Source organism: Daldinia caldariorum (genome assembly GCF_022478825.1).
Source record: "Daldinia caldariorum strain CBS 122874 unplaced genomic scaffold F4812scaffold_2, whole genome shotgun sequence".
Classification (NCBI taxonomy): domain Eukaryota; kingdom Fungi; phylum Ascomycota; class Sordariomycetes; order Xylariales; family Hypoxylaceae; genus Daldinia; species Daldinia caldariorum.
In genome coordinates, this window is record NW_025953038.1 from 3,660,804 (window position 1) to 3,674,670 (window position 13,867).

The 13,867-nt window shown below is 49.5% G+C and overlaps 4 protein-coding genes across 4 annotated transcripts; 3 read left to right on the forward strand and 1 right to left on the reverse strand.

Moving 5' to 3' along the window:
- The first annotated feature begins 1,674 nt into the window (after positions 1 to 1,674).
- On the forward strand, positions 1,675 to 4,663 carry F4812DRAFT_203442 (UPF0061-domain-containing protein). The gene is made up of 4 exons (XM_047930262.1): positions 1,675 to 1,863; positions 1,913 to 2,057; positions 2,198 to 4,392; positions 4,477 to 4,663. Exons 2-3 carry the CDS (start codon positions 2,051 to 2,053, stop codon positions 4,141 to 4,143), a joined length of 1,953 nt encoding a protein of 650 aa, XP_047794365.1. The 5' UTR covers positions 1,675 to 1,863; positions 1,913 to 2,050; the 3' UTR covers positions 4,144 to 4,392; positions 4,477 to 4,663.
- A 1,386-nt stretch (positions 4,664 to 6,049) lies between these two features.
- F4812DRAFT_203290 (Isochorismatase hydrolase) lies at positions 6,050 to 7,573 on the reverse strand. Its single transcript, XM_047930260.1, has 3 exons — positions 7,281 to 7,573; positions 7,026 to 7,185; positions 6,050 to 6,961 (listed from the first exon to the last, which is right to left on the reverse strand). The coding sequence occupies exons 1-3, from the start codon at positions 7,338 to 7,340 to the stop codon at positions 6,402 to 6,404; spliced, it is 780 nt and encodes a 259-aa protein (XP_047794366.1). The 5' UTR covers positions 7,341 to 7,573; the 3' UTR covers positions 6,050 to 6,401.
- An 821-nt stretch (positions 7,574 to 8,394) lies between these two features.
- Positions 8,395 to 9,444, forward strand: F4812DRAFT_456149 (acid phosphatase/Vanadium-dependent haloperoxidase; the record flags this gene model as incomplete). The annotated part of the gene is made up of 2 exons (XM_047936938.1): positions 8,395 to 8,424; positions 8,479 to 9,444. 2 exons carry the CDS (start codon positions 8,395 to 8,397, stop codon positions 9,442 to 9,444), a joined length of 996 nt encoding a protein of 331 aa, XP_047794367.1.
- A 453-nt stretch (positions 9,445 to 9,897) lies between these two features.
- Positions 9,898 to 11,857, forward strand: F4812DRAFT_416466 (histidine phosphatase superfamily). Its single transcript, XM_047933072.1, has one exon. The coding sequence runs from the start codon at positions 10,569 to 10,571 to the stop codon at positions 11,475 to 11,477; it is 909 nt and encodes a 302-aa protein (XP_047794368.1). The 5' UTR covers positions 9,898 to 10,568; the 3' UTR covers positions 11,478 to 11,857.
- The last annotated feature ends 2,010 nt before the right edge of the window (positions 11,858 to 13,867 follow it).

The following is a 13,867-nucleotide window of genomic DNA, read 5'->3' on the forward strand; positions in this document are numbered from 1 at the left end:
GAATTACATGCCCAAACCCCAGTTATTGGGCATCTAAGGCTGTAGCGAATTCCACTCTTGGACGTACTTAAAAAATAATAAGGCTAACATCAACAGTCTAAGTATGCAATCTAGACAACCTATTGGCTAACCAATGTCACCATCTGGGCTACGAACCATGGAAGAGCTTACTGCAGCTAAAGATCTGAACTCGCCAATGATGCACTTCAGCGCTCAGCTTAGTCCAGGGCTAGACTATCCAGTTCCCTCCAACAAGACTTCGTTGTCCGCACTACTGCAGGTTCTATTAGTTGACAACAAAGCACGAGAGCCCTGAAATGAGACTCATTGGCAACTGATTTACATACGTGGATGCTCTGCGGATTCTGGAAACGCTTTATTTATATGGAGAAAGCTTGAATATCGGGTTAAGATAGATTGATATACTGTCCATTACCTTGTTTTGATCGACTACTTGGTTTCATACATACCGGAACTGGTAGAAGAGTGGAGGCTGCACAACTTGCCGATCTGCTCGTCTAGACTTGACAACTCCAGATGTTCACTCACAGTATTATTCATAGAATTAGATAACTTGCCACGGGATCACCAGTTGCTATTATCCACGTGAGAATGCACCAAGGGTATCGATAATGCTCAGGAGGAGAATCATGGTAGTAAATGCAGACCAGCCCTCGTTATAGCAAGCGCAGATAATGATAACAGCTGCGGAGATAGTCCTGTAAAATGTAACGTACATGTTTTCCTCACAAAATGGACTCAAACGAACTCTTGTCTTCGGGAAAGGGGTTATTCTCAACCTCTTGTTCACATCCCTTGGGAGTGCCTAGACGACATGCTATGCATTTTTACAAGACAAAGAGTGGAAGTCTGAAAACAACCAGGATACAAATATGAGCCAGTTTTTGAGACTAGCATATACGAATACACGGCCCAAGGCGTATAGCTCAAGTTAGGGGCCAATACTGTACTTCCATAGTTCCAGATTTATCTAGGAGGCAACAGGCATCTCGCAGATATTATGACGCTCCGCTCGCTAATCTGCTGGTTGTCTTGTCCATATGACCCGAAGATCGTATCTGGTTTCTCGAGAAAACAACAATTCTGTTGCGGTAGCAATTTACTATATTGCTATCATTGGTTTGATCATGCCACGAGGCGCGGTAGAAGCATCGCAATACAAGGTTGATGATTTTACGAAGGGTCGAGGATGATAAAGGGCCGCCATGGTGACCGTCGATTTTCTGGAGGCAAACGCGCGAAAAGACGCGGGAGTGGTGAGAAACCGGCAACCGGGAAACCAATAGTAGACGCGATGTGTCTGCAAGAGAGAGTCTCGGCAGCATCTAGTGAAATATCTGGGAATAGTACCTAGGTTAGGTATGCACGAAGATTATTGCCAACATCCTACCGTATCCTATCGTTGCAGGCTTGGCGGCTAATCCTGGGTATATAATGACCGAAAGCATTGAATATATTATTTATCGCAGGAGGTACCTAACCTATTCTCGTTTCTCTCGCAGCATACGTTCGCCACTACTGCTTTTAGATCATCAAAAGAGATGTATGTTGAAGGTTGGTTCACCCTTATTGCCTACCAGTAAAGAGCCAGAGTCTTCTGGTTGTCAAGGATGATCGACTTGGTATCAAGGTACTTGGCTCCATAGGGGAGGTAGATATTGAATTTTTAGATGTACACTTCAATAAACTTCTAAATAGGACACACACTGTTATTAAACATGCTGTCTCCTGGGAGTCATCAAGAGGTGGTAATGTTAGTGTACATGGTGAACAACATGCGATCACGTGTACTTCGTACCCAGATTTTAGAGATAAGATCTTCGAGATAATTACCTAGGTTAGGTACATATACTGCTTAAGATAAGGCCTTCCAAGATTAATTCAGCTATAGGAATTGACGTAATACCTTCTTGTCGAGCATCATCGAAATCGCCATTGTATTACCGTATTACCACATTACCGCATTAATGCTTCATCGCCCCTGCGCCCTTTCACTGTTCCAGCTCTCTAGTTACCTACATAATTTTAAATGAAATGTAAATTTCCCTTTGACTTTATATATACTATTTCGTTTTTTTATATATCTCCCAAGTCATAGGTAACATAATCAACCCGGCCCGGAGAAAGTCTTCTCTCTATATGTTTTTGCATCGCATCGTTCATCGAAGCCTACCAGACTTGCGACTGGCGCAGATGGCGTCCCAGTTCTCGACGAGCGGTGCGACGACGCAGGCCGCGAACGCTACGTCGACAGCGTCTATAAACGATATCCCGAAGTCGTGGACTTTCACTTCGAAGCTTCCGCCCGACTCCCTGTTCCCCACCCCGGCCGATTCTCATAAGACCCCCCGCGATCATATCGTTCCGAGGCAGGTTCGCGACGCCCTGTTCACGTGGGTGCGCCCGCAACATGTCGAGAGGCCGGAGCTCCTGGCGGTTAGCCCCGCGGCTATGCGCGATCTCGGCATCGGAGAAGGGGATGAGAAAACAGAGGATTTCGTGCAGACCGTTGCGGGCAACAAATTGCAGGGATGGGACGAGGAGAAGCTTGAAGGAGGCTACCCGTGGGCGCAGTGCTACGGTGGTTTTCAGTTTGGTCAATGGGCTGGCCAGCTCGGCGATGGGCGAGCTATATCGCTATTTGAGACGACAAATCCGAAGACGGGAGTGCGCTACGAGTTGCAATTGAAGGGGGCGGGGTTGACGCCATACAGTCGCTTCGCAGATGGGAAAGCTGTCCTCCGGAGTAGCATACGCGAGTTCGTCGTGAGCGAGGCACTGAATGCGCTCGGTATACCCTCTACGAGGGCTCTGAGCTTGACGCTACTCCCGGAAGTCAAGGTGCGACGAGAAACAATCGAGCCCGGCGCCATTGTCGCGAGGTTCACGCAGTCTTGGCTGCGGATTGGTAACTTCGACATCCTAAGGGCGCGGGGCGATAGAGGTCTCATTCGTAAGCTTGCGACGTACGTCGCCGAGGACGTATTCGGCGGCTGGGAGACATTACCCGGCCGTCTTGAGGATCCGGATAAGCCGAAGGAATCGCCTCCTCCTAAACGTAACATTCCAGCGGATGCGATTGAGGGGCCGCCGGAATCTGCGGAGAACCGGTTCACGCGCTTGTACCGAGAAATCGTGCGACGCAACGCGCTCACCGTCGCCAAGTGGCAAGCTTACGGGTTTATGAATGGCGTATTGAACACGGACAATACTTCTCTATATGGGCTGAGTATCGACTTTGGTCCTTTTGCGTTTATGGACAACTTTGATCCTAACTACACTCCTAACCATGACGACTTCATGCTGCGGTATAGCTACCGCAATCAGCCAAGTATAATATGGTGGAACTTGGTACGCCTAGGCGAAGCGCTTGGCGAGTCGATCGGTGCTGGATCGCAAGTAGACGACCCAAAGTTCATCGAAGATGGCGTAAAGGAAGAAGATGCGAACGGCATCATCGAAAGAGCCGAAAAGATCATCATGCAAGTTGGTGAAGAGTACAAGGCCGTGTTCCTCGACGAGTACAAGAAGGCGATGACGGCTCGGTTTGGGTTGAAGACTTACAAGGATAGCGACTTTGACGATTTGTTTAGTAGCATTCTTGATACTATGGAATCTTTAGAACTGGATTTCAATCTTTTCTTCCGCCGCTTAAGCTCAGTCAAAGTGGACGAGCTAGAGACCGAGGGGGCTCGGCAGGACAGAGCGAGCGTTTTCTTTTATAGCGACGGCGTCACGGGGGCCGGCGGAGAAGCTGAGGGCCGCAAGAAGGTCGGCGAGTGGCTGGATAAGTGGCGGCAACGGATCCTCGAAGACTGGGGAGATGGACAGACCATCTCGAACGAGCAGGACGAAGAAAGAATGCGAGCTATGAAGAAGGTTAACCCGAACTTTGTCCCGCGAGGCTGGATCCTCGATGAGGTTATCAAGCGCGTCGAGAAGAACAACGAAAGGGACGTTCTAGACAGAATTATGACTATGGCTCTGCACCCGTTTGAGGAGAGCTGGGCCGGTCGCACGTTCGACGGAAAGGAATATAAGGGCGATATAGACGAGGAGACTAGATGGACGAGTGATGTGCCAAGGTTGGGACGGGCTATGCAGTGTAGCTGCAGTTCTTAGTATCGACGCGTACGATATGATGAGTCAAATCGAAACGTGCACTTTGCGCAATCCTGTCAGAAACAGTGAATCCTCTACCTGATTCGGAGTTGTCTGAACCATAAGCAAGTCTATTGCTACCGACGTTGTTCCAATGGTAAAAACAGCCATTATAGATACCTTGGTTCTGGCCCCGTTGGTATAGGAGGCTTTCCTAGGCTCGAGGCGAATGTTTCATCATTTTTTGACACCATTTATGTTCAATCGTTGGTATGTTACGTTGGGCAAGTTGACCTCTCCAGCTGAAGCAAAGAAAGACATGATACATTTCAGGAGCTTACGTCTTTATACTAGTCGTGGTATATTAATGGTAAAGTCCTACCTAAGGCAGTAGGTTTCACCACTGTCTTCCGCTCACGTATAAAACGAATTAACGGCTCCCCCGCCTCAGAGCCTCTCTATTCGATCGTGTTGATTTAATATGTCCTTCATTCGATAGACCATCCTATTTTCGAGGTTGTCTTTTGAACGACTAACATTATGCGCACTACTCACGCCTTATGTGTTCGGTGCCTCGTCCCTTTCCAAACGGTCTTTTGAGACCCTAATATCTCGAGCCGAAGAACTTAGCGAGGGAAAATTGATCGCCTTCAAAGTTGTTGCAGGCGTTCAGATCCTCGTAGTTATTCTACTTGTCCTTTCAGTACGTAACTTCTGTAATGTCCTTCGTACATCATTTCTTACCATTTGTCGCAGTTTTCCTATACTACGGGACGTGTCTTTCCGACCCTGGCCGCTGTCGAAAGCGATACCCCCGAATCTTATACTGAACTGTCAGGTGATGTGGTTGATGAGGAGGCTGGGAACTCCAAGAGCCTGTCTGATGAAGAGCCTTCTCGGGCCTCGTTTCCACTTATCGTCGCCTAGTCTCCATCGGCGGCAAGAAATCCCTCTCGAGAATTTGGCTGTTTCGCGGTCTACGCCCTCATCGGCACCCCACTCGAACTTCTTCTCCGCTTGATCCCGTTTATGCCCGAAATAGTATCTTCCATCATTGCGTCCCTGCTCCTCGTCCAGCTCAACACCGCGTGGACGCACGCCGTCATCTCGAAACCTAGCGCGAAGCCGTTCTGCCGCCGCCTACTCCCGTTCCGTCTCGTGTTCCGCGCTACTGCTCTCCCCACGCTGATCTTCGGCGCGGCCGCGGAAGTATCGGGAAAGATAACCAAGATATTTGCTGCAAGCATCTTTAGCGATGTGACGGGGGCGGCTGACCCCCGCCCTGCTACGGACAATATCCTGTCTTTCTCGCTCCTCCTGGTCTCCCAGTTGGCCTCGAAGTTCCTCGTTATCATCCCCGCCGACGCCGTCTTGGTCCGCGTGCAGGCTTCCCTTCTCCCCGAGGAAGACCGCCCGATTGTCTCGCTCGACCCGGTGTTCGTGCTACGGGAATTCGAGGGCAAGGGGTATATCTCTGCGCCTGAAGCGTGTAGGTCTACGACGCGCGCTTCTTGGGGTAGATTGTATACCTATGTTGAATGTCAAGGTCTTCCTGCTCTGCATCCTGGGCGCTAATGTCATAGGTTTCCTCGGATTTGTGGAAGTCGTTATTGCGCGTCAATTCATGTAGCTTAAGGGAAGAGAAGTCTCGACAAGCTCCAATATTGGAATATATCGTATAGGTCGCGGAGTGTTACGGACCTTGATGGCCTTTGACAAAAGGGCTATTTCACTCGTTTGAGGGTTTGTAGCTCAGTCTGAGAAGCTAGCATATAATTTAAGATTGTATGAGGTACCTAGGGAGCTAAAGTTAGGTAGGATATGAGGCTTATTAGGTCGTGGCTATTCCTTCTCTTTACTTGCTTTAATACACCTATTTCAAGTACTTCTAGTATTTACTAAGCTGCCAATCGAGTCCAAGGTCTGTGTTTTCTGGTTAGTTAGTGTGATACATTAGCCGTCAACTTCCCAACCCCCTTTCCACGCCACCCCGCTCCCGTTCCTCCTTTTTCTTAACAGATAGGTAGAACTGTTGGCACGGGTATACCTAATTTGATATGCCTCTCTTTATTTTCTTCGTCAAATGCTTTCTATACTCCCACCATATTTATAGACCTATTAGGTACCTGGTATCTTGGGTATTCCGAACATGATAAACCAAGACCAAGACAAATCACGTACATAGCACCCCAGTTTGTAGGTACCTACCTCTAACCTTAGTTGTAGAACCTTTCCAATTGGGTACCTAGCTAGGTATGGTCCGTTGACGTGGCATTTAGTTACAATTCCCTCGTCCGAGACTTTTCCGGCGTCGGGTTCGCGCCCTCCCAGTCCGTCAGATTCAATACCTGCACCCCCCAGCCCTGCAGCTCCCTGACGGCCGCGGCCTTGTCCTCGGCGCTGACGGACTCGGTGGCGTCTTCGATCAGCACGACCTCGTAGCCGAGCTTGATGCCGTCGATGCTCGTGCCCCGGACGCACGCGCTGGTCACCAGCCCCGTCACGACCAGGGTCTCGATGCCGTGCAGGGCCAGCTCGGAATGCAGCGTCGTGAAGCGGTGGTACTGGTTGTCGGCGAACGCCGAGTACGAGTCTACCGAGTGGTCCTGCGCCTTCTTGATGTAATGGACGGGCGCGCGGTAGCCCTCGAGCAAGTGCAGCCGCGTCCGGACGCCGCGCTCGATCTCGGCGCCCCAGGTCTCCGGGATGCAGTGGTCCGCGTATAGCGTCTGCGTCTCGGTCTTGGTGGGAGTGTCCACGAAGCTGTCGTTCACGGTGTCCCCGGAGACCTTCCCCGAGTGGCTTGAGAAGAACGAGACGTGCCCCTTAGGATGCCAATCTATCGAACTGTCAGAATAGGAACATCGGTTTTATGAATGGTAGGTACCTATATAGGTAGTTACCTTGAGAAGCGACAATGAAAGGCCACTCGTGATCATCCAAGAGCTGATAGATTTTGGGGAGGATAAGAGGAGCTCGCGGATTAGCCAAGGAGCCGTTGATGAAATCATTCTGCACGTCGATGATAACAAGCGCCGTTTTCTTATGTAGTTTGCCGGAATACTATATATATGAGGTATGCACTTGTGGTTAATACAAACGGGGGTTGTTTTATATGTATTATACCTCAGGTACCTAAGTAAGATCAAGGAACTTACGGGAACAGCGTATGCTAAGCTGCTAAGAGCCAGTATGCAAGATATGCTGCGAGACCACATTTTGACAACTCGATAATGAAATTATGGCCACAAAAAAATACCAACGTACAGCTCACTCCAATTCATGAATAAGTTGAAGCTATTGGATAGTTACTTATGAGTCAAGAATCCGACAGGATCTATATGTACCTCCTACATAATCGGAGATATGAAAAAGTAACTAAAATTGTTATCTCATCGGATTTAATAGCAAGTGGCTGGACTGGGTCCTGATATCGCGCATCATCTATTTACCCCCGTTACGACTAACCTAGGTACATACCATACGAAGATAAGAGCTGAATAATGGTATAAAGATTGCGAAGATGTTATTACCGAACAACAACTAGGGAATCATGGAATCTACTGATAATGACTTTTGGTAAAGTAGTTCTTTAGTTACAAGAGGAACTTCCCGTCCCCTACAATTGACGATAGTTAGGTACCTGCCTGGTATGCACTTATACAATAAACAAATATGCAGTAAATGGATATTTCAGTAATGGAAGCGGAGCTTGAATACCAGTTGGATAGGGGTAAGCTTAACATTTTGAAAGGACGTAGGTTCAATAACCTGTACTTGGGAAGTAGTATGTTGTTGAAGCTATCACCTATGGAAAGTGCTATGGCGCTGATAATTACAAGACGGATGACTTTAGTCAATGGCGATAGTAATTCATTAGCAGTAGCTCCGTAAAGCAGAAGCAACCAACTCTACAACTGACCATTCGTGTATCTTAATTAATTAATTATTTCAACTATGCGGCCGAAACAATCAAACGACAGCGTTATTTACTTGCAGACTTGACTTTTCTTACGAGGCTGGTTTTCCGGGCGCCAACCCTTCGGTCTGTTGTCTGGGCTTTATATAATTTCGTACCCTTACCCTTAGGACCTTTCCTCAATGGATCCGTACGTAGGAGGCAGAAGAATCTCTCGCAGTCGGCGTACTCGAAAACCATCGAAGCTGAGGGTACTCTGGGGCTGGTGGAACTCGCCGCCCGAACAATACTCTATCGAAAAGCGACCTTCGTTTGCCCTGTAGTTGAGGGTTACTTGGCCCGACATCGTAACTATGCTTGTTCTCGGCGTAGTAGCTTTTGGAGTAAGTCCGAATCGCCCCTTTCTGTGCCCAATATAGCGTTTTGAAATCGTATAGGTCTACATTCTTCGCCCCGTTAATATACGAACATTTCCCCTGACGGTCATTAATCCGCGTACCTACGAAGACACCGGCGAGGTCGTCTACCCCGAACTCGCATACCCATCTCGCCCTCAGCTTGTTTCCTCGGAAGCCGATACGGCTATCGTAATCGTATTTCCTATCTTCACAATCTTGCTTTTTCAGATTCGCATCCAGAATTTCTGGGATCTCAATAATGCTATCATCGGCAGCATATATGCCCTCGAAATCTCAGCCGCGTTCCAGGTCATGATCAAGTGGCTTATCGGCGGTTTCAGGCCAAACTTCTACGACGTCTGCCAGCCCGATCCGAGCCTGGCAGACGACCCGGAATTCAATGTGACAGGACTGAACGGGGTTGGCTATAGACAATACATGTTTACCTCGGAGATCTGCACAAGTGGCCAAGGCCGGCCTTTATGGAACGCGATGCAGAGCTTTCCGAGCGGTCACTCAACCGCCTCAACGGCAAGTGGCGTCTACCTCTTCTTATACCTGAACGCGAAGCTCAAAGTGTTTGCGAATTATCATCCTTCTATGTGGAAGCTCATCCTGGTCTATTGCCCAATCCTTGGGGCAGCCCTCATCTGCGGGTCGTTATCAGTTGACGGAACTCACAACTGGTACGATATTCTCGCCGGTATGACTATAGGTATTATTTTCGCAATCTCGTCGTATCGTACGGTCTACGCGAGTGTTTGGGATTGGCGCACCAATCACATCCCTCTGAATCGAGGGGCTGCGTTGGTATTGAAAGAGGACTGGGAAAGCTCAGATCTAGTCTTTACGAGCAGAGCCGGCTGGAGGAAAGGGCACTCGAATAATGAGAAAGAAACACTGCCAGAACCTGTTACGAGAAGCGGAGTTATGGACAGCTCTCTTAGTATACATTCCGCAGCTGTAGCACGGCCTCAACATAGTGGTGTTCTCTCTAGTGATTGAGAACAAACGGGTAGATATGGTATAGTGCCAGGGTCCAGATGACGAATATGAGTTACCTAGAATTGGTATTTTAATATGTACGCTTTACTCGTCGCTCTCATTCGTGTGGACATAACACAGCACAGTGGAAAGAAGCCCCTTTAACTTTATCTATTCTATTTAGGATATGGTAATGTTACGGAGAGCTTGCGTAAACTTCCAGTATTAAACGATGCTGAGTGGTACTAGTTAAAGTTAAGATTTCATCAAAGAGTAATACTCTGTCAGTAATTATTCTCCTTTATACAGACATTCTCTTTCCTCGTTTTTATTTTGAATAGTGAAATTGTATGTATAGGTAAGGTATTGTCAACCTGTTACTGTAAGTCTTGCCCCACCTAACATACTCCTTAGAAGGATATAGGAGGTAGCTGCCTATGAATATACTTTGGCTTAATGATATATCTGAATCTATTTAGAAGTGCACCTGAAATAAAAATAGTTTTTCTTCCTTTCCATATAGTTTAGGTGCACTCCTCTGCACCTGCTGAGACCAAACCACCTGCAGATATTTCTCTTAAGCAAACTGTTTACTATCAATCTTCAGTGTCGCTACCCCGCCAATCGGCCTTTGCGAATACGACCGTATATTTGAGCAAGTATATGCACTTGCGCTTGTCATCCTAGATAACAAAGAAACTGTCAAAGATGGGGTGCTTAGGTATTGAATGGACTGACTACCTACCTAAGGTACCTACTTTATCCGCATTTACTTTTACTTAGACACCTGACGCCTCTACTGTACGCACGATAATTTGAACTTATAACTTTGATCAATGCTACTATAAAAACACTTGGAAATTTAGCATCTACCTAACCTTTGTATGGCTGAGCATACTGATACGGGAGTTAAAACATTGCTAAGGAGAACGGAGGCCCATGCGAGAGGTTTGTTGGCAGCGGTTTTGTTTCCCTAGCGGCCGTGTTGCTACGCGCTGGGGCAACTTTTATTTCTGATAGGATATTTAAAGACAGCACGCTCGTTTGAAGGGCAGGCAAGCAGCCATAAATACCACAACATATTAAATATCACAACCAACTGCAGCCTCAAGAACATTTGGTAACGCGAACGTCTCACGACCGGAATGGCACCTATCATCGACATCATCCGCCACGCCCAGGCTCTACACAACCTCCAGGGCGGTCATATCAAGGACCCCGAATTAACTAGTCGGGGCCTTATAGAATGCCAACAATTAAGAGCTGACTACCAATTCGGACCTAAGGTCACTCATATCCTTTCTTCGCCGTTAAAACGGGCCACCACCACCGCGCTCGTCGGGATTCTCCCAACGGTAGATCCACGCATCAAGGTCCAGCTGCTCCCCGAGCTGCAGGAGGTCAACGCCTCGCTGAGCAGCACGGGAATACCTAAAAGCGAGCTCGCCGTACACTATACCCGCGACAAGAACCGCTTGGATATGAGCCTCCTCGACGAGGACTGGTACCGCAAGGGTTCGAACACCTTCTTCGCGCCTGTCGTGAGTAAAGTCTATGCGCGGGCACGGGCCGCACGCATGTGCCTCTGGCGTCTGGCGAGATACGCCATGGAGGCCGGGGACGACGACGCGCACATCGTGGCCGTGACGCACGGGGAGTTCGCGCACTGGCTCACGGGCGACTTCCGAGGCGTGTCGATGTCTCGGAACACGGACTGGCGCAACGCGGAGCTGCGGTCTTATCGGTTCCAAAACATCATTGCGGCCGAGCCTCACGACCCGCAGCTAGTTGAGACCATGGACAGCGCTGCGAAACGGGGCGGTTTCGCCGTGCATAGCTTGATGAACATGGGCACCATGCAGGTCTTCCGGAGGATCGCTGAGGAGCGGGTGATGGCGTACCATCAGATACTTAAGACGCAAGAGGTACCCGAAAAGATACCGCCATCCCACAAGTCGCCTGGAGGATTAGACGGCTTGGATAAGTTCGAGGAAGTCCACCGATCTGATGGGTCTGACGAATGGGTTGATGTCGAGGACGAGTCCGACTTCTGAGCTTTAGGACCAGTAGGTGGTCTACCAGTACCAAGCGACAGATCAAGTGAGACGAAACAAGGTTGCTGTCTTATCAAGTATTTCTATAAGCGGCGCTAGGGAGCGCATCGCAGGTATTGGTTGGGATATTGGCATCATGAATACTGAAGCATGTGATCTCACTTTAGGGAGGTGTATATTAGCACAAACCCCCTGGATGACGTTCCGTAAAGGGATTATGGGGGAATGGAAGCGCATAACGGTACCTAAACTAGATGTTAAGATTCTAGATAAGACAACCCGGGGGGAAGAATACTGCTGGCGTGTACAGCTACTGGCCACCAGAAGTTCTTAGTTATCTAGATTAGAGTCCATTACAGAACAAGCGAGTCGTTTCCACATTCTTCCAGTTTCGCCTCGTAATACAAGATCCTCGTTGTCAGAAATCAAAATATTACCACCCCATATGCCCACCTCAAGGACCAGGAAGCGCGGCAGAAACTAAATCCTAGATTGCGCCAGCGTAACTAATGTTCACTCCCGTTCTTCCCCAAGCCTAGCCCAAGCTTCCTCTTCGACATCGCCTGCCCAAATCCATGAAGCAACATGCTTAACCGGGTCATCCCACTCGACAACTAGGACGTTGAGTTTCCTCTCCGCCTTAAAAACCTTTAGATTATTATCGTTATGCTTACGCGATACTACTATGACCGAATGCTTCCCGGATAGCTTAGGTGCTTGGTAGGGAACAAACGGGGCCAGTTAGCCAATTCCCTCCTTTTTATTGCTATATATCTTGTCGTCTTCTACTTCCAGCACCGCGTGGCTCGTCCAGAAGAGCAAACATCCCGAATCCTTAAAATCTCCGTCTCCCTTGTCCCGGTGTAGTAAACTCGGATCAACCGTAGTACTGCCCTCCCAACCCGCCGAGGTCGTGCGTCTTGTCAGTACCACACATATCAATCTTCAACGCAGATTCAAATATCCCCTCATCCGAAGAGCGCAGCTCAGCGGCTTTCCCATCCACGCTACGCTTCGTAATGTTCACCTCCGGCTCCACTCCAGCACAACCTGTCGCGGCGCAGTGCGGTTCACCCACCCCCAATATGTGATTCCGTCCGAGCCAAGACTAGCGCGGGAACTTCTACCCTATCAACGGCCCCGTCACCCGATATCACACGGCGCAGCTCCCTCCGCCGTTCCGGCAGCTCGTGTGACCGCCACTCGCGGCCCGGGTACCAGACGACGTTGTTCCCAGCCAGGCTCTCGTTGAACCGCGTCGACACCCAGTGGCCCCAGTAAAACTCGCGCCCCGTGTTAACGCGCACCCTTCCTCAGCACGCCCGAGAACGCGTCCAGCACGTCCGCCGCGAGCACAGGCCTTCTCGTAATGTTCACCCTCGTGTTTTCTACCGGGTCGTCCTGGCACGCTCGGTCGAGACGGAAGACGTCTAGACATCAGGCTGAGATCTTTGGCCACGCGCGCTGTGCGGTGCGCTTCTTGATAGGGCGAGAAGGCCCGTTGATCCCCGCTAGGCCGTCGATCGCCGTGCCGCATGCGGCGACTACTGTCCCGTCCGCGCTGCTCTCGAGGATAGCAGATCCATCTGTGCAATTTGAACTGCTTTATCGACGGGCAGAGTCGCTTGTAAAAAGTCCATCTCATCGCTCCCATACGTAGGTAGCTGAGCGCAAAAAGTAGGGGCACGGCTCTGATACCTCAGCTAGACGGGAGCGCCGCACATCGATCAACCGAAGGTTTGCGGGCCACCAGGTGTCAAGTGTTAGCTAGGGAGGTTGGCTGTGTTTATTCCCGTGCGAGGGAACGCACGTCTCATACCACGTCCTAAGTAATTCAACATTAACCTCATCTTCTATGTACAATCCTCCCCGACGGAAACATCGCAAACGGCTCTTCTTCTCCCTCCTCCTCTCCTACCACATAATCACCCCGCCTCGGCACGGGGTACAAGCACGGATGCAACTGCAAGAACGTCTGCGCCGTCCACTTGGCGGGGCTAACCCCCGCGAGCACCACCACTTCATTCAAGCTACTGATGTTGCTGACGACGCTGCTGTTGCGAGTATGGTGCCGAGGTTGAGCTCGCCACTTTACAGTTGTCCGTTTTAGAGCGGGGATTCGGATTTGGAAGCGTTGAAGAGGCCTGTTGTCAGTTGGACCTGGTCTATTGAGCGGCAGAAGGCGCAGAGGTTGACTACCTTAGGTACCTAGGTAGGTACCTAACCTAAGGTTGTCTGGTTGTGCGCCGGTCATGGTGGTGACCGAGGGGTGGGGTGGGGTAAGGTAGTGATCACGACGGATAACCTTAGGTACCTATGTCACATATTGAATAACAGGTAGGTACAGCTTACTTACTATCATAGATAGAACCGACGCCTTCGGTTCCAGC